At 39.2% G+C, this 21,716-nt stretch overlaps 1 protein-coding gene across 2 annotated transcripts in view; it reads left to right on the top strand.

Annotated features, from left to right (window-relative positions):
* cacna2d2b (calcium channel, voltage-dependent, alpha 2/delta subunit 2b) overlaps positions 1–21,716 on the top strand; it is a 41,999-nt gene extending 20,283 nt beyond the window's left edge. Inside the window, exons 3-38 of one of the 2 annotated variants that reach the window (XM_078946910.1) lie at positions 1,856–1,972; positions 2,632–2,691; positions 4,443–4,487; positions 4,610–4,745; positions 4,853–4,984; positions 5,094–5,151; positions 5,234–5,284; positions 7,197–7,296; positions 7,391–7,552; positions 7,644–7,754; positions 7,841–7,919; positions 10,615–10,664; positions 10,833–10,922; positions 11,038–11,103; positions 11,193–11,267; positions 11,354–11,428; positions 11,510–11,581; positions 11,758–11,829; positions 12,255–12,313; positions 12,417–12,493; positions 12,572–12,632; positions 12,709–12,806; positions 12,884–12,974; positions 13,049–13,111; positions 13,203–13,306; positions 13,844–13,942; positions 14,039–14,130; positions 14,213–14,260; positions 15,109–15,180; positions 15,384–15,536; positions 15,616–15,668; positions 15,791–15,846; positions 15,947–16,067; positions 16,152–16,261; positions 16,367–16,449; positions 17,850–21,716. In XM_078946910.1, coding sequence (XP_078803036.1) covers positions 1,856–1,972; positions 2,632–2,691; positions 4,443–4,487; positions 4,610–4,745; positions 4,853–4,984; positions 5,094–5,151; positions 5,234–5,284; positions 7,197–7,296; positions 7,391–7,552; positions 7,644–7,754; positions 7,841–7,919; positions 10,615–10,664; positions 10,833–10,922; positions 11,038–11,103; positions 11,193–11,267; positions 11,354–11,428; positions 11,510–11,581; positions 11,758–11,829; positions 12,255–12,313; positions 12,417–12,493; positions 12,572–12,632; positions 12,709–12,806; positions 12,884–12,974; positions 13,049–13,111; positions 13,203–13,306; positions 13,844–13,942; positions 14,039–14,130; positions 14,213–14,260; positions 15,109–15,180; positions 15,384–15,536; positions 15,616–15,668; positions 15,791–15,846; positions 15,947–16,067; positions 16,152–16,261; positions 16,367–16,449; positions 17,850–17,963 — 3,105 coding nt within the window. In that variant the 3' untranslated portion in view covers positions 17,964–21,716. Of the gene's footprint in view, positions 1–1,855; positions 1,973–2,631; positions 2,692–4,442; positions 4,488–4,609; positions 4,746–4,852; positions 4,985–5,093; positions 5,152–5,233; positions 5,285–7,196; positions 7,297–7,390; positions 7,553–7,643; positions 7,755–7,840; positions 7,920–10,614; positions 10,665–10,832; positions 10,923–11,037; positions 11,104–11,192; positions 11,268–11,353; positions 11,429–11,509; positions 11,582–11,757; positions 11,830–12,251; positions 12,314–12,416; positions 12,494–12,571; positions 12,633–12,708; positions 12,807–12,883; positions 12,975–13,048; positions 13,112–13,202; positions 13,307–13,843; positions 13,943–14,038; positions 14,131–14,212; positions 14,261–15,108; positions 15,181–15,383; positions 15,537–15,615; positions 15,669–15,790; positions 15,847–15,946; positions 16,068–16,151; positions 16,262–16,366; positions 16,450–17,849 lie in introns of both variants that reach the window. The other variant, XM_011474700.4, reaches the window with a different exon arrangement.

Genomic DNA, 21,716 nt, shown 5'->3' with positions numbered 1-21,716 from the left:
GTCTGCACGCACATCAAATCTTAATGTGTTCCGGCATTGGGCGTAACCCGCGCAAATGATTGGCGGTCACGTATGTGTCGGGAGCAGCTTCAAACACACACACTGCCAAATTACTTTTATTATTGTTTATTTTTAATACCATCTGATGGTTTGAGTGTGGTTTAAGAGGGAAAAAATTATGAAATGAGGCACTGTATATATAAATATGATGAGATGCAAAGAGCTGCACGTTCATTGGCCAAGAGCCGCATGCGGCTCGAGAGCCGCGTGTTCGCCACCCCTGGTCTAGCTAGACGACCCAACTCCCAATGGTAAAGTGCCTAGGATAGCACAAGGGTTAAACTTGTTTTTTTTTATGTAATGCACCTTCTTGCATGTTCAGTATGCTGCTGTTTCACCCTTAAAACACAGGTCATTTTAACTCTATTCTTGAGTTATTCATGTTGGGATATATTTTTTAATACTTTTTGGAGCAATACAGTTTTTTGGGGTTGTAGTAGTTTCATTTTTTACGATGGAGTTTTAGGGCCAGTTCACAAACATTTTTTTTCTCTAAAATTACGACTTTTAAGTTGTAAATTTACAAGAAAAAAAGTCAAAACTGTTAAACTACGAGATCTTAAGTCGTAAATTTACGAGATAAAAACTTGTAAATTTATGGGGGGGAAAAAGTCATAGATTAACGAGGAAAAAACTCCAATGTTGTTGGTTAATCTGAGCCTAGCTTGAAAATGAAAGATGTGGAGCATTTTGTGAAGCTTTATTTCAGGATGGGTTTGAAAAACAAAGAAATTCTGAACCTTTTGACGAATCAGAATTTCATGGAAGAAGAAAGGATTGAAGTGGACAGCCGCAGGGACACCGACGTCTTCAGCAACGGCTGCAGAGATCCTGCAAACCACCAATCAATGAATAAACATTAATAAATTGTAAATCAAGCAAATGAGCTTCCAAACTTTTCTAACGTTATTAATAAACATTCAGCTCACCTGTTCAATTAAGTTAAGTCGGTCTGCTCTGCTGCATTCACTTGCTGCTGCACTGTATTCTCATAAGATTTTTTCTCGTAAATTTACGACTTTAAATCTCGTCATTGTACTTTTTTTTTCTCGGACTGTCCCCCTGTTGACCTCGTCTCTCCATACGGCATTACATTATTTAAGTAGCAAAAATGCTAAAAGCGTCAGCTGGTCACGATAGAATGAGACGAATCTAGTAGTATTCCCTTCACACTCAATAAGTTCACAACTCAATGGGTTCATGTTTGCTTTGACGTTATTCATTTTTCAATTTTGTGTGGGGCGGCCGACCTCTGGTTGGAAGATTGCAGGTTCAATTTCTGCCCATGTTGGGCAAGACACTGAAGCCCACCTTGCCTCTCTGGTGGTTATAGATTGGCTCCAGTATTCACCGTAATCCAGTGTCTGGATGTGTGAATGGGTCTGTGACTCACTGTAAAGCGCTTTGGGCCTTCGGGGTAGGTAAAAACGTGCTATATAAGTGACGCCATTTACCATTGTTGTGTGCTACATCACACTGCACTGTTTTCAGGCAAACCTCAGGGGATCCAGTTGGACTCCACTCAGTTCAGAAGTTGTTAATCACTTAAAGGAACTAATATTTCCTGGCTTAACAAATTAATTTGAATCAAAAAACATTCAGGGACTCATCTTCCTCCACTATAGTTGAAATATTAGGTTTGTAGTTAGGCTTAGCATAAAGATGATTTGCTTCATGCAGACTCATCTGGTTCACAGATTTTAAACACCATCTTAGATAGTGTGTTAACAAAAAGACGCCAGCAGGAGATTTGTAGCATCACTATAGACTGACTGCCAAAAAAAATTGCCTACAGATATACAACGAAGAAAGGCGGCGGTTCAGTGTGCTGAAGAATCACCCTCGGAGGATTGTGGAGAAGGTGGCCTTGGATATAGAGAGACTCCTGGCTAAGAAGCGCAAAGCTCTCGAGGTAAATTGACGTCTTCTAACTTTGGATTTTTCAATGTCTAAAGGAGGTTTTGGAAAAAGCTAAGAGCTTCATAAATAAAAACAATCTCATTTTAAATGAATGTAAGTTACAATTATCCTTCACACCTTCACAGGAATAAACGTTTGTTTTTTTACACAATTCATTAAAGTTAATTCAATTTTTTTTTACTAAATTAGGAAGACGTTTGATACAAAATGGCACACTTTATTATAATTAAAAAAATATGTAATATCTGAAATATTACAGTTTGTAAAATATTCACATATGATGATTATAATAAGGGGTCCAGCATGATGTTTGCTTCTATTAAACATTAATTTGACCTCAAATGTCAAGTTCAACTTAAAAATTGGGATTTGTTGTTTTTTTTAATTTGCTGTGTGTTCTCTTTTCAGCATTTTAATTCTATACAGAATGGCTTAATATGCATGTATATTTAGTTTGTGCATAACCTTTGGGGTTCTGCATATTTAAAAAGGAAGTAAGTTACCCTTTAAAAGAAGAGCTGTACCAGGTGTGTGGTATTTTCATGACAAAGAAAACTACATTCAAAGGTAGCTCATCTTTAGATTTACTTTGAGTGTTTGGTAGAGAAATCTTTTTTAACAAGGTTCTGTCCATCTTTCTGTACTGTGCAGCGGTTGGCAAGTGAAGCAGAGAGGCTTCAGCAAGAGCATCTGTGGCAAGATGGAATCAAGGTAAACGCCTGAGAAAAACCAACAGACCAACTGTTTGTAATGCAGGCACTGATTCTATCCCATTTTGGTCTGTGACAGTATCGTTCTGTTATTTTAGCAGTAGCGGTTCTTCTTTTTTTGGCAACTTCACACAAAAATGAAGAAAAACTGCATGAATTTTCTAGATTCGTATTACAGGGGGGTCAAACTCAGTTGCACAGATGGCCTAAATCCAAAACACGCTTCAGGTTGCGGGCTGAACATGATAAACATTTACTGAACAAACTGAAGCTAATCTTTTAAACCTTTAAAACTGAACATAAATATGAATAAAATCAAGAAAATGAATCCAGAAAATGTCAAGTTAGACCTTAAATAACGTAAAATATTTTGCTCTCCATAAAAATATATTCTGTCAAAATTATACAAATATGAACATGCTGCAGAACAGAACAAACGAAGCCTGAAAATAAAAAGAAATTGTGCTTTTCAGCAATAACAAATAAAATCATTTCGTTTTCCTTTTTTGCTCTTTTGTCATGTTTTGGAGCTGGACTCCTGGCATCATTTTTAGCAATAAGCTCATTTCTGCTTGATGTGTGTCTTTGTGAAACGAATCAGAGAGATTTTATTTTTTATAAACCTGTCAATGTGACTATCGTTGTTAGGTCTTAATAAACATTAAAAACGAAATCATAGAACTCATCACTGGGATCAATCTAAACATTTTTGGTGTTTTCTTAATTTTGTGCAACACCAACAGAAAAAAATCCTCCAAAAAAACTCAATACTTTCATAAACAAACGATCTATTGTTTATTTATGATCTTAAAAAGCACAGCTGTTTTACTGCCTGCATTATCTGCTGTCTTTATGTCAAATAGGTTAACACAAAATAATCAACAGGTAAACATTTTTCATGAAAAAAATACATGTAATAAAAATGCTAATAAAGAATGACATTATTAGCATGAGTGGAGTAACCTAAAGGCACCTCATGAATAAATGTGCTTTATAAATACCACGGCTGACTAATGAAGAGGAACAGAAGTTTTGGTGAGATGATTTTGAAAGCACTCTACTGAGAACAAGACATGCTGGAAGTAGTGGACACAAGATGTCAAACATCACACCCAAATAGTTGTGTGCTGAAATTATAGTCCAGACCGATGCATTCCCAAGAAATAACGTTTTGGTCATGTGAACAGGCTGAAAACATCTCAGAGTGGAAGTCATGGGTTTTCTGAAGTAGGTTTGGCCTCTTCAGAAACTTCGGTAACAGATGGCTGTGCTCCACACGGGCCTTTCAGCCTGTCTACTGAATCGTAATGTAACCGCTCTGAGCAGAACAGAACACTGAAAAAACTGAAACATTTGGTCTTTACCATCCAAAAAAAGGAGAGATTTGCTGCGTTTTATGAAGATGCAAGCTCAACTCAATTTGTGTATTTTTTGTCTCAAATATTTGCTAGTCAAACAACATAGAAGCCATTTATGTGTTCAGTCAAACAAATAATAAACAATGTAATTAATAAAAAAATATTGTGGTTAATTAGCTAAATCTTTAAAAGAAAGGCAAAAATTAGATTTCATGATCAGTTTGCTCCTTTCAAGATAAAAGGGGGATAAAAAAAAACTTTAAAATACTATTTAGGACAAATTTTAAAAACTGTCTGACCTGATAAGATGTTGCATGTGACTCCCCAAGTGCTGAGAGTATTTCATAGTCATTATTAGTGCAGCCTGTTTGGATCTCCATGTGCTCGCTTGCAGGAGCTGGACATGGCGTACTATGACTCCAAGGCAGACCTGGACTATGTGAGTGAGCACATTCTTCTGCTGACAAGTGTTGTTGTTCATCTTGAGGGCTTTATAAACTGTCAGCTAAAGCAATGAATAGAATGAAAGGCTAACTTTTTTTTTGTATTTTATCTGTACAGTATTCCATGGATGGTGAAGGAGAGGTGGAAAACCCCTCCCACATCAAGCTGGAGTTTGTGTATGACCCAAACTTCAAAAACAATGTCAACTACTCCTATACAGCCGTTCAGATTCCCACAGATATCTATAAAGGAGGCAAGTGCCTTTCCCTGTTTTTTTATTATCTTAAACTAAAGGCTAAAAAACAACAACACTTTTCTACTTTACTGGATCATATGAATCTTTCCTGTTCTTCCCGTCAGCTCCAGTCATTCTAAATGAGCTGAACTGGACACAGGCTCTGGAAAAGGTCTTCATGGAGAACAGCCGTGAGGATCCATCTCTGCTCTGGCAAGCATTCGGGAGTGCGACAGGTGTCACTCGCTACTATCCAGGTAGGTTTTGTCAGCCCTCTTTACTTGCTAACTAATAACGATGGCATTGACCTGAAGAACAAAGCTAACTTAGTTGTTTATCACATCCTTTATCGTGTAATTACTGCAGCAACACCTTGGAAAACCCCAGATAAAATTGACCTGTATGATGTCAGAAGGAGGCCCTGGTACAGTATGACGTTTAACACATCTGTCTTATATTGGCCTGTTACAAACAGAGTTGAATTATTAAAATCTATGTTTTTACAGGTACATCCAAGGAGCCTCATCTCCCAAAGACATGGTCATTCTTGTTGATGTGTAAGTGCTTAGCTGTGGTACGGGGGAGAATTCTCATCAGCTCTCTTGCTAAGCTGCATTTTGTTTCCTGACTCCCTCATTGGTGAAGTTAAATCACTCAAATCCACTGGTGTTTGGGTCACATCTGGTCCTGATAGCATTTGTTCAATGGCTTGACTGAACCCTGTAGGAAAATTAGCACAGATTTGAGCGGCGCTATTGGAGTTAACTGAACTCTGGGGAGGTCGCCGTGTAGCAACCTGGGGCACGCAACGGTTTCAGTGACAGCCAGTGACAGCAGGTAGAAAACAGATCCAATACAGTGAATTGATCCACAGTTCTCCTGAACTTCCATCCATTTTTTTTAACCCGCTGTTTCGGGGCAGCTGGGTTTCCGGAGCCCATCCTGGCTACAGTTGGAAGAAGGCGTGTAAACAAATTGCAAATTTATCGTATTGCAATATCAAGCTGGGCAATAAGCATATCGTAAAAGACTTTGAAAATAGCAATAAATGGTTAAATGGTAAAAAAATGGTTAAATGGTTAATAAATGGCTAAAACATTCTTATGGCAGCTTGAACTATTTAACGAATTAAAAAAATTCATTTATGCATTTGACCAATCAGACGGGCGCCTTCAAGTTGTTGACCAATCGGATGGAGCTCTTTCATTGATTTCATTATTTTGGAGCTCTTTTATGTTAGATGATTGTCTTCTATGAAAACGAGGGTCATATAGAATATAATTTAAGCTATGTTGACTCTTATTTCACTTAAACTGTTGTAAATGTAAATTATGTTCTTGGTTGTTTTGCTATTTGTTCATATGAAGCAAGTAATATCGTCATCGTAATATTGATCACCAATAACGCATATCGCGAGTTTTCCTCATATTGTGCAGCCCTTATTGTCCATTTTCTCCATGCATTGTAATGAAATAAACACAGACAAAGCTCCACGTAGAGATCAGGCTAAAAACATTTGCTGTAAGCTCCTCCCACACACTCAAAAACACATTTTTGGAAACAGAATTCTCCGCACGGCGAAGGAGAGGCGGTCAATGTGAATTTGCTGCACGAATCGCGTTCGGTGTGAACGCAGTTTAACAGCGACCTGCCCCATGTACGCCCTGTGCAGGTTTGCCCATTTTTCACCAGCAGACAGCCCGCATCTACTCTTAAGGACAGTTGTGACTAGCACATAAGTAAGGGTGAAGGAGGGAAGGGCGCAGGCGTGTTGTGCAGATTTTTCTTTTTTTCAAATCCCGCACAGGGAAGATTAATGTTGTTAAATAAGTGTGGAATCCTTGCATGCAGACTGACTGCATCAAACAGGGTTTTTACAGGTGCTTGCGCATCAACAGTTCAGTGGATCACACTTTAGTGTGCCTTATGAAAATAGTTATTGGTGCCCCCACCTTGGGCTTAATGTCCACTGATCTTCTTTACAAGGTTGAGCTTTGGATAGAACTGGAAAAATGGGAGCTATGAGCGACCTTCCATTACCATTAGAAACAACTGTTATTTTACACATTTATGTAAATATTTATGATTTACATAGTTAATGGGGGAACTGAGTTATATTTATCATTATGTCCATATTTATACTGCAGGTTTGATATCCCTGCGTTCATAGTGTTACAACTGCAGAAATACAAATAGTTAAAAGCTGTTGGGTCATGTGGAATCCAATAACCAAAACAAAGGTTTGATCCAGTAATGATTGTAACGAAGGCATTAAATTAAATAAGCTCTAATGTTTTCTGCCAGTCTTGTGTGATTCAGTGAGAGTATACCTAAAGCTGAAGAGCATTACATTGATTCTGCAACAGCAGGGCTTCAACTTTTCCGCTCAGCAAATTCTCTGACAGCCACCAGTTATCTTCTTCTGTGGAAACATCTGAGCTTGTGACTGTGATTGTCTTGAATCTTCAGAAGTGGCAGTGTCAGTGGGCTCACACTCAAGCTGATCAAAGCCTCAGTCATGGAAATGCTGGACACTTTATCTGATGATGACTACGTGAATGTGGCGCGGGTTGGTTTCTGACTCTTAATCGCAGATTTTTATCTGTATGGTTCAATTTTTTCATGTTTGATCTCACATTTGACATGCCTCCGCCACATTTCAGTTCAACGAGAAGGCTGAGGCTGTGGTTCCATGCTTCAAACACCTTGTTCAGGCAAATGTCCGCAACAAAAAGATTTTCAAGGAAGCTGTGCAGCAGATGCAGGCTAAAGGCACCACAGACTACAAGTCTGGATTTCATTTTGCTTTCAACCAGCTGTTGAATGTAAGTAGCAAACTCTTTCATATAAATCCTGGCAACCATTGTTTCACTGTATCACATAAAACCCTTTGGCTTTTTTTAAATGCTTTTTTAGAAAACAAATGTTCCACGAGCAAACTGCAATAAAATTATCATGCTGTTCACTGACGGCGGGGAGGACAGAGCTCAGGATGTCTTCATGCAATACAACTGGCCCAACAAAACTGTAGGTTTTTTCCTTTTCCAGAGGAGGAGTTTTCTTATACCTGCAAACAGAAATCACACATTTTTGTTTGTTTGTGGCCCTCCAAGGTTCGAGTGTTCACGTTCTCTGTGGGTCAACATAACTACGATGTCACGCCGTTGCAGTGGATTGCCTGTGCAAACAAAGGTGAGTTGAACATCCGACAGCTACGATCCATAGCTCTGTAAATGTTGTTCCTTAGTGTAAAACTTGAAATCATCCCCACACTCGTAAAAACACCATAATCTTAATGGATAAATATGAGCTCAGAATGGAACTTAACGGGGTGTATGTGGGAAACCGCAACATTCACTCCTACTGAAGAAGAAGTACACAAACTCCATTTGGATGGATCTATTTAGACTCAATACAGTTGAGTTACAGTTACACATCCAAAGACAAAGCTACAGTATATTTAACTGACAGTATTTCCATAAGGAGAGATCTAAAGAAACCCAGAAAGATGGGCAGAATGAGCTCATAGTCTTTGGCGTGTCTTTCATTGGTGGAGTAAGCCCAGACCATGATAAAACTCCAGAGCCAAGACACTGGTGGTGGTTAACCCGATATAACCATGTGTATCATATTTCATACACGCATCTCTGAGACCCCTATCTCATTAGCATGATCCAAATTTTCCTTAAAAACCCATTTTATATTCCTTAGCCCGTGTTTTCTGTTCATCATCATTTCACTAATGGATTGGTTTATCTGCGCTTTTCCAGATGCTGAAAGCTCTTACAATGTGCATCCATTATTCATTCACTCCTCATTCATACTTGGTGATGGTAAACCACGGATGTAGTCACAGCTGCCCTGGGGCAGACCAACTAGAGCAGGGGTGGGCAAACTACGGACTGCGGGCTGGATCCGGCCCGCCGCCGTGTTTGGTCCGGCCCACTGAACAACATCAGAGACCCATGTTTTTTATTTTTACCTGGCCACACGATCAAGACCTGTATAGAACATGACATTTTATTCCACCCTTTTGCAGTCTGTGCTCCAACCTGAAACCCTCTGTCAAAACCCTCGGTCAAATTGACCAGAAGACAGTCTTCCATTTCTACGTCACAATTCATCTTTCCCGGTTCTGCTCATTCTCTTAGAGCGATTATGCTGCTTTTTTAAACAGTGCACCCTGTTCTGTGTCTTGATTGACTGGAAACCTTGTCAATCCATCTCCTCCGTGTCTCCTGTACAGAAACGCGGAGCTTTTCAGATCAGAAATCTGTGATCAATCAGATCTTTGTTTTCATTCTAAGATCCTGGACCTAATTTCTATGAAGGGTTGAGAATTTAAACAAGAGAGAAAAGGGTGAAAATGTTCATGTTTGTCTGAGAAAAGTGTACTTAGGCAGTGAGGAGTTTTACTGCCATAAACGTCTGTAATCATTCTCCGTGGATTTCACCGATCACGGTTGTTTTTAGAACGTAACTCCTGCAGTAAACGAGGGAAGTCTGTACTGGTGAAAAGGTAACACAGATATATGCGTAGCTGCAGCAGAAGACATAGAAATTTGCTTTTTTCATCATAACTGGATGTGAAACAGACGTGCAGAACACAGCTGCTCAGTTTTAGAGCAAACTGTGAGACGTGTGATGCAGCCCTCAAAGTCTCAGTGGGAAAATGACGGGAGAGGATCCAACATTTTTTCTTTTTTTTCTTTTTAATGTATCAGTTTATTTTTTTCTGAATTTTTGTCTTTGAAAATCACAGTTATTTGGTCATTTTTTTATTTCATAAATAGTTTTATTTATTTTATTAAAAGTATCATGAATTAATAAAACTTTATTATAGGGCTTTACAATAAAAGAAACATAAAAAAGGTATAAAGAAAAAGAGCTATTGTGGCCCCCACAAGAAAAAGTTTGTTCTAGCATCCATGTGGTGTTGGAAGATTTGTTGTTTTTCATTCTTCCAATCATTCAACGCAGCATTTCTCCAAGTTTTACACCAGGTACATCAAGCCGTTGGTGCAATTGGCTCTAAATTGAGAACAAGAGGTTTTAACCTAAAAACTCTAAAATGCTCTGTTTTAAAATATAATTTTCAATCCAAATGTTTTCATCCAGATTCCATGTTATATCTTTCTCACTCCACGCACCTGCTCCTGGTTCGGCCCTTCTATCCAATTTTAGAACCCAATGTGACCCGCTAGTTAAAATAATTGCCCACCCCCTGGACTTGATGTTGTGGGCTTTACAGCGCCAATCTCTGGGGGGAGAATCGGGTGGAGAAACTGTCTGGAATCCACAGAGACAATCATTCATGGGTAGATCTTCCTTTTTGAAGTTGAGCTAAAGCTTCACTGCCAGAACTAACTCAAGCAAGAGCTAGAAACCAGCTCCAAAAATCCAGTGTTCACACCTTCTCCTCCAAGTACCAGATATTTTAGTCAAGCAATTTACTGCTAATCCAATCTTTCAGTTTAGATAAACCTAATTATGTTCATCTCTTTGGCTGTTTTCACATTGCGTGACTGTATTGAGCTGTTCATTTGAAAGTTGTTGGACATTAGCATGATTAGATTTGTGGTATTTTAGAGGACTTAACAACATCCATCCATATAAACATTTTGTTTAATAATTTGGAACAGAATACATTTTTTCTTAAAAGCTGAATAGTCCAACTTCCTTTTCTTAGATCACTAATAAGACCTTTAAAAATAAACAGACTCGTTATGGCTTTTCAAGCTTGAAGTCTAGTAGACTTAAACACCTAATTTGGCCTAGTAGTAACATCTGAGTTTGGGTTATTTATATGGGTTTGTGTCTGCATTTTACTCTGTTGCAACTGCTCACACATGTTCCTTTTCCCCCCCCTGTTTCTCATTCCTCCCAGGTTACTATTTTGAGATCCGTTCCATCTGTGCTATAAGGATTAACACGCAGGTGGGTTTTGCTGATCGTCTCTCACCGCCTCCCCCTTCCTAGTGGCGGTCTCTCGCTCGTTGCCGGAGCATCCCTGCTTATTTGTTCCCTCGGCCGTCCTCCCTGGAACCTGACACTGGCGGTTGCTTTGAAGCCGCTCGCTCTCAGTGTTTCTGTGTTTTTCCTCAGGAGTACCTCGATGTTCTAGGGCGCCCCATGGTTCTGGCGGGCAGCGAGGCCAAGCAAGTTCAGTGGACTAATGTGTATCAGGATGCTTTGGTGAGCCTGTGGTTACATTTTTTCCCATATTTAGTTATTCATTTTAGGACACATGTTCAAAACAACATTGCTTTGGTTGAACTTGCATGAAGGATCTGGGGCTTTGTTTCTGCAGGGTCTAGGAATGGTGGTTACTGGGACTTTGCCAGTATTCAATCTCACTATGAACGGAAACACAAAGGTATCAAATCTTCACCGATCACAGATAAGATATTCATCTCATCTTATGGTCTGGGTGTAAATTATTCTTTTTAAACGAATGAAAACTAGAATCAGCTGATACTGGGTGTGATGGGAGTGGACGTGCATCTGGATGAGATCAAAAGGCTAACGCCCCGATACAGCGTATGTACACTTTTTCCCCCTGTATTTTCACAAGTATTCTTGGCAGAATAGCTGTGACTGCTGTAACTGTTGTGTATCTGAAACAGCTGGGGGCCAATGGATACATCTTTGCCATTGATCCAAACGGATATTTGCTTCTTCATCCCAACCTTCAGCCAAAGGTTTGAGGCTTGGAGAATCTTTTTCTGACTATTCAACATTTGATATTTGGTTTTGTACTGATGCTCGATGGATGTTTTTAGCTTGTGAACCTTCCTGAACCTGTGACGTTAGACTTCCTGGATGCAGAGGTAGAAGACAATAATAAAGAGGAGGTGAGCACTGTGGAGAAGTTCAGGAACTGGTGGTTTTAGGCATTTCCTGTTGTTGTCACATTTGTTACAGTGTGTTCGAGTTACTATCACAAACATTGTTTGGGTAATCTTAAGTGTCTGCACAGGAAACATGTTTTTGCAGCTGACAAAAGCCACTTTGCATTTATGCTGTGCAGATCCGGCGGCAAATGATTGATGGAAGACCAGGTGAAATGCAGGTCAAGACTTTCATCAAGTCTATAGATGAGGTGAGTGGGGACATTGTTTTTCCTTCTCTTTTCCAAGACTGTGGTCTTGTGTGAAGACTGTGCCACCAAACAGTAATATATTACAGATAACACATAGGGCATAACACCAACACACATACATTTATTATGTAAATTCATTGTGCCCTGCAGATTTTTATATTAACCTAATTGTCCCCATTCTAAAATTGGGATAAAAAACAAAAATTGAATACAATTTTATTTTTTTAATTGTCGTTTCAAATGTAAAATTATTGAAATTCATGTTACGCCTTGTACTAACAGGCATCAATATAAAAACAACCCAGCTGATAAATAATTCAGCTTCTATCTAACCCAAAAAATCATGCGGACAAAATTAATGAAGCTCAGGAAAAAGTTTAAAAACACAAGTAATGTGTGTTTGTATCATTTTTTTACTGTAGCAGTACATGGATGAGGTATACAGAGGTTACACCTGGACTCCTATCAATGACACAGATTACAGGTATGCTCCTCCTCTACGTATTCACCATTTTCCTACATGTATGGATTTACTCAGCTTGTTTTTTCCTTTTCATTCCTGCACGCTGGTATACTGCCCCCTGCAGTCTGGGTCTGGTGTTACCACTCTACAATGAGTACTACATGCAGGCGGATCTGAGCGACGTGATGCTACAGCTCCAGTGTGAGTACAGGGAGATGGAGTGGTGAATTATAAATTGGTGTGAAAGTCGTATCAGCCGTTCTGTCTCTGTGCTTTTAGATATGCAGTCTCTGCTACCCAGCTCCTTTGAATCATCAGGACATGTGTTTCTGGCTCCAAGGTGACCACTTCATTGTTTTCACTGAGTGTGCTCCTCAGTGAAAGAACGCAACTCATGTATGCTTTTGTCTCTTCAGGGAATACTGTAAACGGCTGCAGCTTTCTGATAATAACACACAGTTCTTGCAGAACTTCCTGTCTCTCATGCTGGACATTTCCCCCGAGTCTGACGAATGTGAGGGCTGTTAAAGATAGCAGCTGCTGCCACTGCGGACGCACACAGACAGGTTAACCGGCTTTGTTGTGCTGCAGGTGAACAAGGCCTCATCTATAACCTGATCTTGGACTCCAGGATAATCGGGCAGCTTGCGTCTCGTGTTTGGAAGAACAAGGACCTGAATGCGTAAGCTGCAGCTGTTGCTACAAACAGTCCAGTGTACCTGACACAGGTGACGTGATGATTATGAACCGTTACAGGTATGGCTTCTTGGCAGTATTTGCATCCACAGATGGAGGAATAACAAGAGTCTTTCCCAACATGTGCGTGACAATACAATTTGATTTTGCTCAAACAGACAGATGTGGTTCTGCAGGCTGGTTTGGGGCTTATTTGTTCTTTTTGTGAACACAGAGCGGCTGAGTTGTGGGACGAAGATCCAGAACCTTTCAATTCCAACTTCTACAGGCGAAGCCTCGACAATAAAGGCTACATGTTCAGACCCCCCTCCAGATCTGGTGAGTAATGAAGCACACTCAGGTGCAGCACCGTGTCAGTTACCAAAATGACTTGACGGAGAGTGTCGACTGTAGAGTAAGTGGTGAAGCTGCTCCACTTTGCAGCTTTGTCAGCTGTTGAGATGTGAGTCACCGTAAAAGGGCTGAGGGGAGTACACAGAATTGTCCCATCCAATTTCCCTGGAGGTTATTGGCTTAAAGATTCACTCTAATCATCTTTTGATCTATTTTAAAAGCATTCCCAGTGGTCTTATGATTACAAAATCAAAAAACCTGTGTGGTTTTCTAGGAAATAGTTTCTGCAGTAGTTCATTAGAAATTTCAAAGTTTGACTGTTAATGACTCAAATGTGTCTAACCAGCAACAAAAAGGCTTTTTCTTTTTTTTTTTTTTGCTAATCCTTGCCTCTTTTATCAAAGAATTGCAAATCAATACATCTGACTGTCACACTTCTGTTTACTTTGTCTATTCTCCCGTGTTTTATCACAAAATTCAAATTTCGAGTTCAAGTCAGAATCTTGATCTTGTTCTGAACAGCTGCGGACGACTCTATTGGAGTGGAAAATGGAACCATTGGCATTCTGGTCAGCTCAGCTGTTGATGTTAATATTGGCGGCAAACTGCTCAAACCGGCAGGTAAAAGTCTTCAGATGTGACATTTGTCTTTGTTGGAAAATGTTATGCTAAATTTTTTCCTGCATTTTCTCTCCCAATCTTGGTCTTGACTCACAGTGGTGGGAGTAAAGCTGGACCTTGAGGCGTGGGTGGACAAGTTTAAAATCTTGGCCAGCAACACATCTGACAGTCGACAGGGCACACATAAGGTACAGCACCACACCAGAAGACCTAAATTTAGAAAACCATCAAAACCCAAACGGTCGTCTCCCCATCTACTTCGTTTCATAGTGCGGACCATCCAGGAGCTGTGAGATGGACTGTGAAGTGAACACAGATGTAAGAACTTTTTCTTATTTTGTTCCCTGCATATGCTGCTTTCTTTCTAAGAAAACAAAAATTACTTGCGTAGCCTAAATGTTTAGTTTGGAAACTAATTATTTAGGTCAGATCTAAATATTTAATTTTCAAACTAAATGTTTAATTTCATAAAATTAAATAAATGTAGTTTGTGAATAAAATATATCTTAATATTTGATATTTCCGCTTTACAAACGGCACACCACAGTTATTCATGTTGGGATATATTTATGGGTTACTTTTTGGAGCAATACAAATTTCTTTGGGTTATATAGTGGTTTAATTTTAATCAAATTTATGTTTTTTTTCCTGAGCTTTTGTTCTTAAGATAAAATAACCCAGAAAAGGGTTAATGACTTGTGATCCTCGGATTTGGCTTTTTTTTAACTATAGTTTTAAGCGTACAGCGATCTAAAACCTAAAATACAATAAAAAAATTAAGAACTTTATCTTTATTTTATTTCTATTATTATTTTTTACATATAATTTCCAGAATTTCTCATTGCCAGTTTATATCAACTTGAATTTCAGACATTTTACACATTTTTCTTATTCTTACTTAAGTTATTTTACCAAAAACAGCGTCAGTCTTCTTGAGACTGTTTTTCTGACAAAATAATAGTTAATACTAAGAATGTTATCTATTCTTTTAATGCGTTTTAAATGTAGGCATATTTTTGCAATTTTGTTGAGTGTCTTTTCAGTTATAATTATTTTGATCAAAACGGACTCAGATGTACATTATAATCTAGTTACACAGTGTCAGACGTCTGTGGGCTCGTGTCACAGTTTGCTGTGTGGTTAACCATCCCTCACACTCTCTGCAGGACCTCCTGTGCTATCTCATTGACGATGGGGGCTTCCTGGTCATGTCCAATCAGAGGGATCACTGGAAAAAGGTGAAGACAAACAGAGATATGATCCTAAAAACCTAATTGTTATCCTCCTTAAATAAAAGTTACGTGTCACTTTGACATGACAAATCATGCTTTTTGAATGTCCAGTTCAGTTTTTCTTGTGAAAGCTGTTGACATCACTCCACCACTAAGTGGTGCTGTTATCCACTGGGCCTGAGAGGACTGTCTGTTTCATCCCATCCCAGATTGGTCTCTTTTTTGGCGATGTGGACCCCAACCTGATGCACGCGCTCTACAACAACTCCATCTTTGCTCGCCGACAAACCTTCCAGTACCAGTCTGCATGTGAGCCAGTCAGCAGCAGCCACACCGGAGCGGCGACACGCGGCATCTTTGTGGTGCGCAAAAACACACACACAAATAAAATCATGAAGTCAGGCCAGACAACGCCTTTTGACATGCAGTCTCGACCTGCAGCCATCTGTTGCTGATTTGCTGAGCCTGGCGTGGTGGACTTCCTCAGTGGCATGGTGAGACTTTTTTTCTGTGAGCCTCAGCAAACCAGAAGGGCAGGTTTACTGAACTCTGCCAGTCAACTCAGTTGTTCCTACTTATTACTGTTTCTGCATCTAAACAAACTTCTTTCTAACAGGTCTGTCATCCAGCAGCTTCTTTATGGTGTCGTCTACAACAGCTGGCTCTACCAAGGTTACCCGAAAACCATAAACAGCTTATTGTTTCATTTGTACAAATTCTAAACACGTCCAGATAAAACAGGATGAACGTTTATTTCTTACTTGTGTTCTAGATGTCCTCGTTGAAAGCTTCGAAACTAAAGAAAGCAGCTGTGTTACCATTCAAAGCCAGTTCTACTTCACAAACACCACAAACTCTTACAACGTGCTGCAGGATTGTGGGAACTGCTCCAGGTGTGTGCTCCAAGTGTGAATCATCCTCTGAAGTTCTGCAGCGCACCCATGAAGCTGATCACCCTCCAACACTGTCTCCAACAGGCTTTTCCACGCAAAGCGCATCGAAGGCACCAACCTGCTCTTTGTGGTGGCCGAGACGCTGTCCTGCGGCTCCTGTGAGATTGAGAGGCTGACGCAGGTCAGGACAGAGTGTATCCTCTTTTTGCTTAGAGCTCACAAAAAGACTAGAAAGTACCATCCATCATGTGCTGAAGTAATGTCTACCGCAGGCACTTTTTCTTAACCTTGAGCATCAGTTCAGGAGGAAAATCCGTGTGAAGTACTGAGCAATGCACGCTATCGTAAAGGCCCAACGTCCTGCTTTGACTACAGTGCCTTAGTAAGTACTCTGGCTCTGTTTCTGAATCAGACGACAAAATGCTTTCATTCATACACATAAGTCATCAAATATCTGTCTATTTTGCACATAAGCTTATAATTACGATCGAGGACTTCTTATGCCTTAGTCATAACTGCCCTTGTAGGTGGACAAAAGCTGTATGAGAGCGACCTGCGAGACCGCTTTGTGATCCCGTAGAGCAGAAAATGTTGGTGAACATTTTTCTATGGGCACGCTGTGTGCGACAGGTCATAGCAAACAGTTAAACAACACGTAAGGGTGATGTAGGTGTAGATTTGTAAATCAACAGTTCAAGACTTAAAAACCTCCCCAGCAAAATATCTGGCCGTTTATTCACTATTGTATATTTTACCTTCATTTTGAAAAATGCGTTTAAAGTATTTGACAACATCTTAAACCTCCAGTGAATTTAACGCTTTTTCATGTTTTAATATAATAAAATCACAAAATTGTAAATTGTTTTTCAGAACAAGATAAATAAAAATAAATACTGAAAATGCAGAGTAAAAAACCAGAATGGTATTTCATTTTTTGTCTTCACAGAAAGCCCAATTTTGGGAACATGAAATCTTAACTTAGCAAACGTTGGAAACAATGAATTAAAAAACACCCCCCCTGAGCCTCGCCCACTGCCCATGGAGCCTGTTAGTGCTGTTCAAGTGATGAGTGTATGGTCCTATGGGCACTTAGGTTATTTTTCCACACCCAGAGTGTGCAGTATTTGAGCACAGTCAGTCAGGGGCCAGTACTGGCACCTCCCTGAAGACTAGAGAGAGAGATAAGGGGACCATAAAGTAACACCACCCGTATGTCATAGTACGTGTCACTTCCATTAACCTCCTGAATACTTCACACAACACTTACCACACGCACGAGTATGGTCATTTTCATTGTCATGACGTCCCTTAATGTGACTGTACGAGCCTCAAGACAACCCTTAACCCTTGTGCTATCCTAGGCACTTTAACATTGAGAGTTGGGTCATCTAGACCCACTAGACAGTGCACTGAACCTTTTTTCTTCAATGATTTGTGATCTTCACTGGTGTCCATGGATTACATGAAATCTTTCCACCTTTATCCACCTTTGTCATGGTAGGGAGAACACATCAATGTAAGGGTGGGGTCATCTGAGATAGCACAAGGGTTAAGCAGTCTGGCCACACCTGTCTATGACCCTCCAGACAACCCAAAATCCCACATCTGACTAAGGCATTAGGCAGTTTTTCTTGTCTAAAAAATATTTTTGTGCAACTGTAAATGATTTTCTCAGGACAAAAAATGTCATACTAGTTTTTGCATAGATTGCACACAGATACAGATAAATATTCTTTGCTTTTACTCTGACAGAAGTGAATTTTCTGTTCTCTGTGCTTGCAGGAAAACACATCTGAATGTGGACAGGGTCATTCTTTGCAGTGCTCTGTGGGAGTTCTTCTCTTCCTTCAGCTCCTTCTTCCTCTCTTTCAACATTTACATGTGCAAACACTCTGACACTCTCCATCTCTCTGGGTCCCGGCTTGGATCTCCTGAAGGTCAGACCAGATAGTGGCTGGGCCTTCAATTATCCACTAACAGGCTCTACGCATTAAAAGAAAACCCCGGCTCAGCTCTTAGCGGTTTTGCCTTACAGCGTATGCATTTAGTGGTGTTTCAGGGCTTGAGTGCAACATATAGGGAGGCAATATTCAATGTCTGCAGGTTACTCACAGTAAAGATGATGCGGTTGTCCTTGTTTTGTTTTTTTATCAGTGTAGCATTCACACACAAGCGACCGTTTAAAGTTGAGGATGCAATGAACATCAGTCAAATGGTGATTGTAGTGATTTGTTTGGATTATACATCTAAAGTTGCAGATTTTTGCAGGTTACAGTGCTGAATTCCAACTTCATTGTTTGTAAGCGTAGCAGCATTTCTGTGCTTCAATCCAAGAAAAAGTAACATCCTGTCAGCTTTAAAATGGCCCTGAATCTGTTCCGTATTTTCTCCAGACTCTTCTGAGATGCTGCTTGTGGTATTTCTCTGTGCCTGCTTTCAGTTTTTGCACGTGAGTCTTTAGTCTATGTCTATATGAACAGTACTGGATGCTTGTTTTGCAGCTACCGCTGAAATGCATCGCATTCACTCCGATGGCCTTCGGTCCACCTCTGACCTTTGCCGGGACAGTTTTAGCATTGTTGATTGTGTCAAAAGTGATATGTTCCTGGTCGACTGCTCTTCAAAGCATGCCTTTTTCTTGGAGTATTGGAATCCAACTAGAGTTTTAACAGAATTTGTAAAAGTTGATATTTTTCCCCTAAAACTATTTTTCTCACTCCACTTTGAAGACTAAAATAGAACACAGGGAAAGCCACTTTGATGGAAATGACCAACAATTCAAGACACATATCAGAGAAGAAATCTAACCATTTTATTACAAGACTGTCACAAGTCTGTTAAATTCTCAGATTGATCCTTTGAAGTGCTTCCAGTTATAGAGATAAAAAAAAAACTTGGGTAAAACTTTCTACATTGCAATTTTAAAATTGTAGAACATTGTTTGCAATAACACTATTATGAGTTGAACCTTTATTTCAAGTGTTACTATCCACTTAATGATCGCAGGATTCTCATGTGATGTCCTCCTGCCCAGAGCATGTGCAGACACTAATGTGAGACTAAAAGGTTGGAACACATTTGACACATTAGGTGATTTGATGGGACACACTTTTTCTTCTTTTCTTGTCTGTTTTTTTAAATTTTATTGTTAAATCAGAATTTATGCACTTATGTATGCTTTAGTGTTTGGAATGTAGGAGCTCTTGAAGTTGGCATAACTTTTCTGTCTGTTACTATCTGTCTCTGTTCTCCTGAAGCGACGGCTTACTGTGGAAAAGCGTTTCTGTTATTGTGTGGTTTTGTAGGGTCGGAGTCAGCAGGAATGCTTTGATCTGGCCAATCATAAGGCCCAAAAAATTGACTTTATTCTATTTAAAAACGCTGCTTTAACAGCAGGTCAGAAACACTCTAAATAACTATTTTTTAACTTCCCCATTGTTTAAAAAAGGCATTGTTGAGTTAGTTGTGGGAATCCTGTTAAAATCATCATATTATGCTATTCAATCTCAATTAAGCAGCATATTTAATAATTGCATCAACCTATTTTACTACATTACTTGTGTTTCCCATATTAACTTTAACTTAGATATTTTTTTGAAGTTATTTTACATTTTTCTAACTTTATCAAAACATCTGACATGTATACTCACATGTACATAAACAGAAACTCACTTTACTGATCCCTATGGGTTACATGAGGATTAGTACTTTGTTTTGAATGTAACAGAAACAAGAACCCAATTATTGATCACTGTATTTTAAAGTTATGTGATATTGTGTCAATGTAGCTGATGTCCGAACCAACCTTTTGTGATCTAAATATACACACAAATCACATGTATTCATTGTTTCCCCTTAGAATTATCAATGGAAAATATGAAAAGATATTTCTCAATGCATTTTGTAAAATTAGTGTATATTTATGTTTAAACTGATTTTCTATCTATAGTTAATGTCTTACTTTAAGCTTGATAAACATGTAAGAAGTCCAACTGGTATCTAGGATGTTTGTTGACTGTTTTTTAGTTTGGCTTCTATAATGTGATGTCCTTGAGACAAGTTTCTATTTTCTCTAAATTTAAACTTATGTCTGGCTTTACTTGTCATGAGATTTCTGCCAAACACGATCCTGCCAAGCCCAAACAGCCCTCAGTGAAAAACAGAAATACATTTTCCACAGTGACTCATTTGCTCCTATTTTGTCCTACTTTGATATTCCTGACAACGTTTTTCTTCCAAATACTTTACCCATTTTTTTTTTTTTGTCTACCTGGTGTTCCACCTTGCAGTGCCTTGTTGCACTCATCCTTTCGGATAACAGGCACTGCTGGATCCCACTTGGTTTTGGACAGGTATCCCACAGACTGTGTGAGACACAGATGAAGATCTGATGTTTTTACAGAAGCAAGTGAGAAGTCACGCTGCTCATTAATAACCTGTTAGAGAAGCACAGATGTGAAAGAGCACACTACTTTTCATGAAGAAAACGTTCTGCCCTCCTCCCTCAAATGGACCAACGTCTTCATCGTGGTTCAGGCTGGAAGCAAAGCACAGACTCTCCTCTTCCATGGATTTCCATTTTTCTCCATTTGCACACGTGTATTCAGTACAAATTGGAAACATGCTCCTATTTTTAAGACCGTCTGAAATGAATGAATGATTCTGTGCAATTTACCTACAGTTGTGTATCTCTTCTGTACCCGAGCATGATGGGGATTTGGACAATGAAGGCCTCAGCACAAGGAAGCCCTCCAGCGTTTACTTCAGGCTGATATTTTTCAGTATTTAAACAACACTGTTGTACACTGGCAAACCCATTTTTAAGAACTCTTCATAGCCTATATGTATTGCCAGGTCAATGTTGTTTTGTTGACTTGTATTTATTTGCATGATATTTTGAAGACAGATTTCTGTAAATAGGCTGCTGAATATTTGACATTCCCGTCCACATTCAGCTCTCCAGCACTACAACTGTGGATCCTGCAGATGATGAGGCTGCATATCCAGCTTGAAGTTTGACTTCAGTGAAGCCTTCAGTGTTTGCAGATGAAGTCTCTTTGCAGCAGGTTAAAGCACAGACACGTTCAGAGTTATGAGCAACATACTGCCCTGTGACATTTGCTCTTTAATTCAAGGAAATGACCTCCAATTTATGTGTTAAATGAGAAAAATTGTTAACGTCTCAGTGCTGATATGACAGCAGCATCTCTTTCTTAGTTACCTTTTGAAATAGTAAGTTTTGGTGTTTGTTTTTTTTTACATTTAATTGTGTTTTGATTTCAAAATATTTTGCATTATTTCGGGTTTTGAAAGGGAAGTTGCTTTGTTGGAACAGGTCGTGTTAGATTCTAGCAAAGACACAGGAAAGTAGTTTACATGAACATCAGCGACAGATATATTTCACTAATCTTTTAGGCCCAAGCCATTTTATTTGCTAAATATCCAACGGTAAAAATGTTTTTTTTCCCAGTAAATATATTTTTTTGTAAGGTTTTCTTCCGTATCCGTGTTGGTCTCTAACCACCTCATTTTGTACTCACAGCTGAAGATGAAGGCTAGCTTTGTAAAAGATTTTCTGGGTCTCATACTAAAAGTGATATTTAAATGTTTATATCTGGTGATTAAATGCTATTGATATTTTTCACTTTA

The sequence above is a fragment of the Oryzias latipes genome, chromosome 5, assembly GCF_053564925.1.
Source record: "Oryzias latipes strain Hd-rR chromosome 5, Olatipes_Hd-rR_3.1".
Taxonomy (NCBI): Eukaryota; Metazoa; Chordata; class Actinopteri; order Beloniformes; family Adrianichthyidae; genus Oryzias; species Oryzias latipes.
Note: the sequence above shows the minus strand (reverse complement) of the source record. Positions and strands in the feature narration are given on the sequence as shown.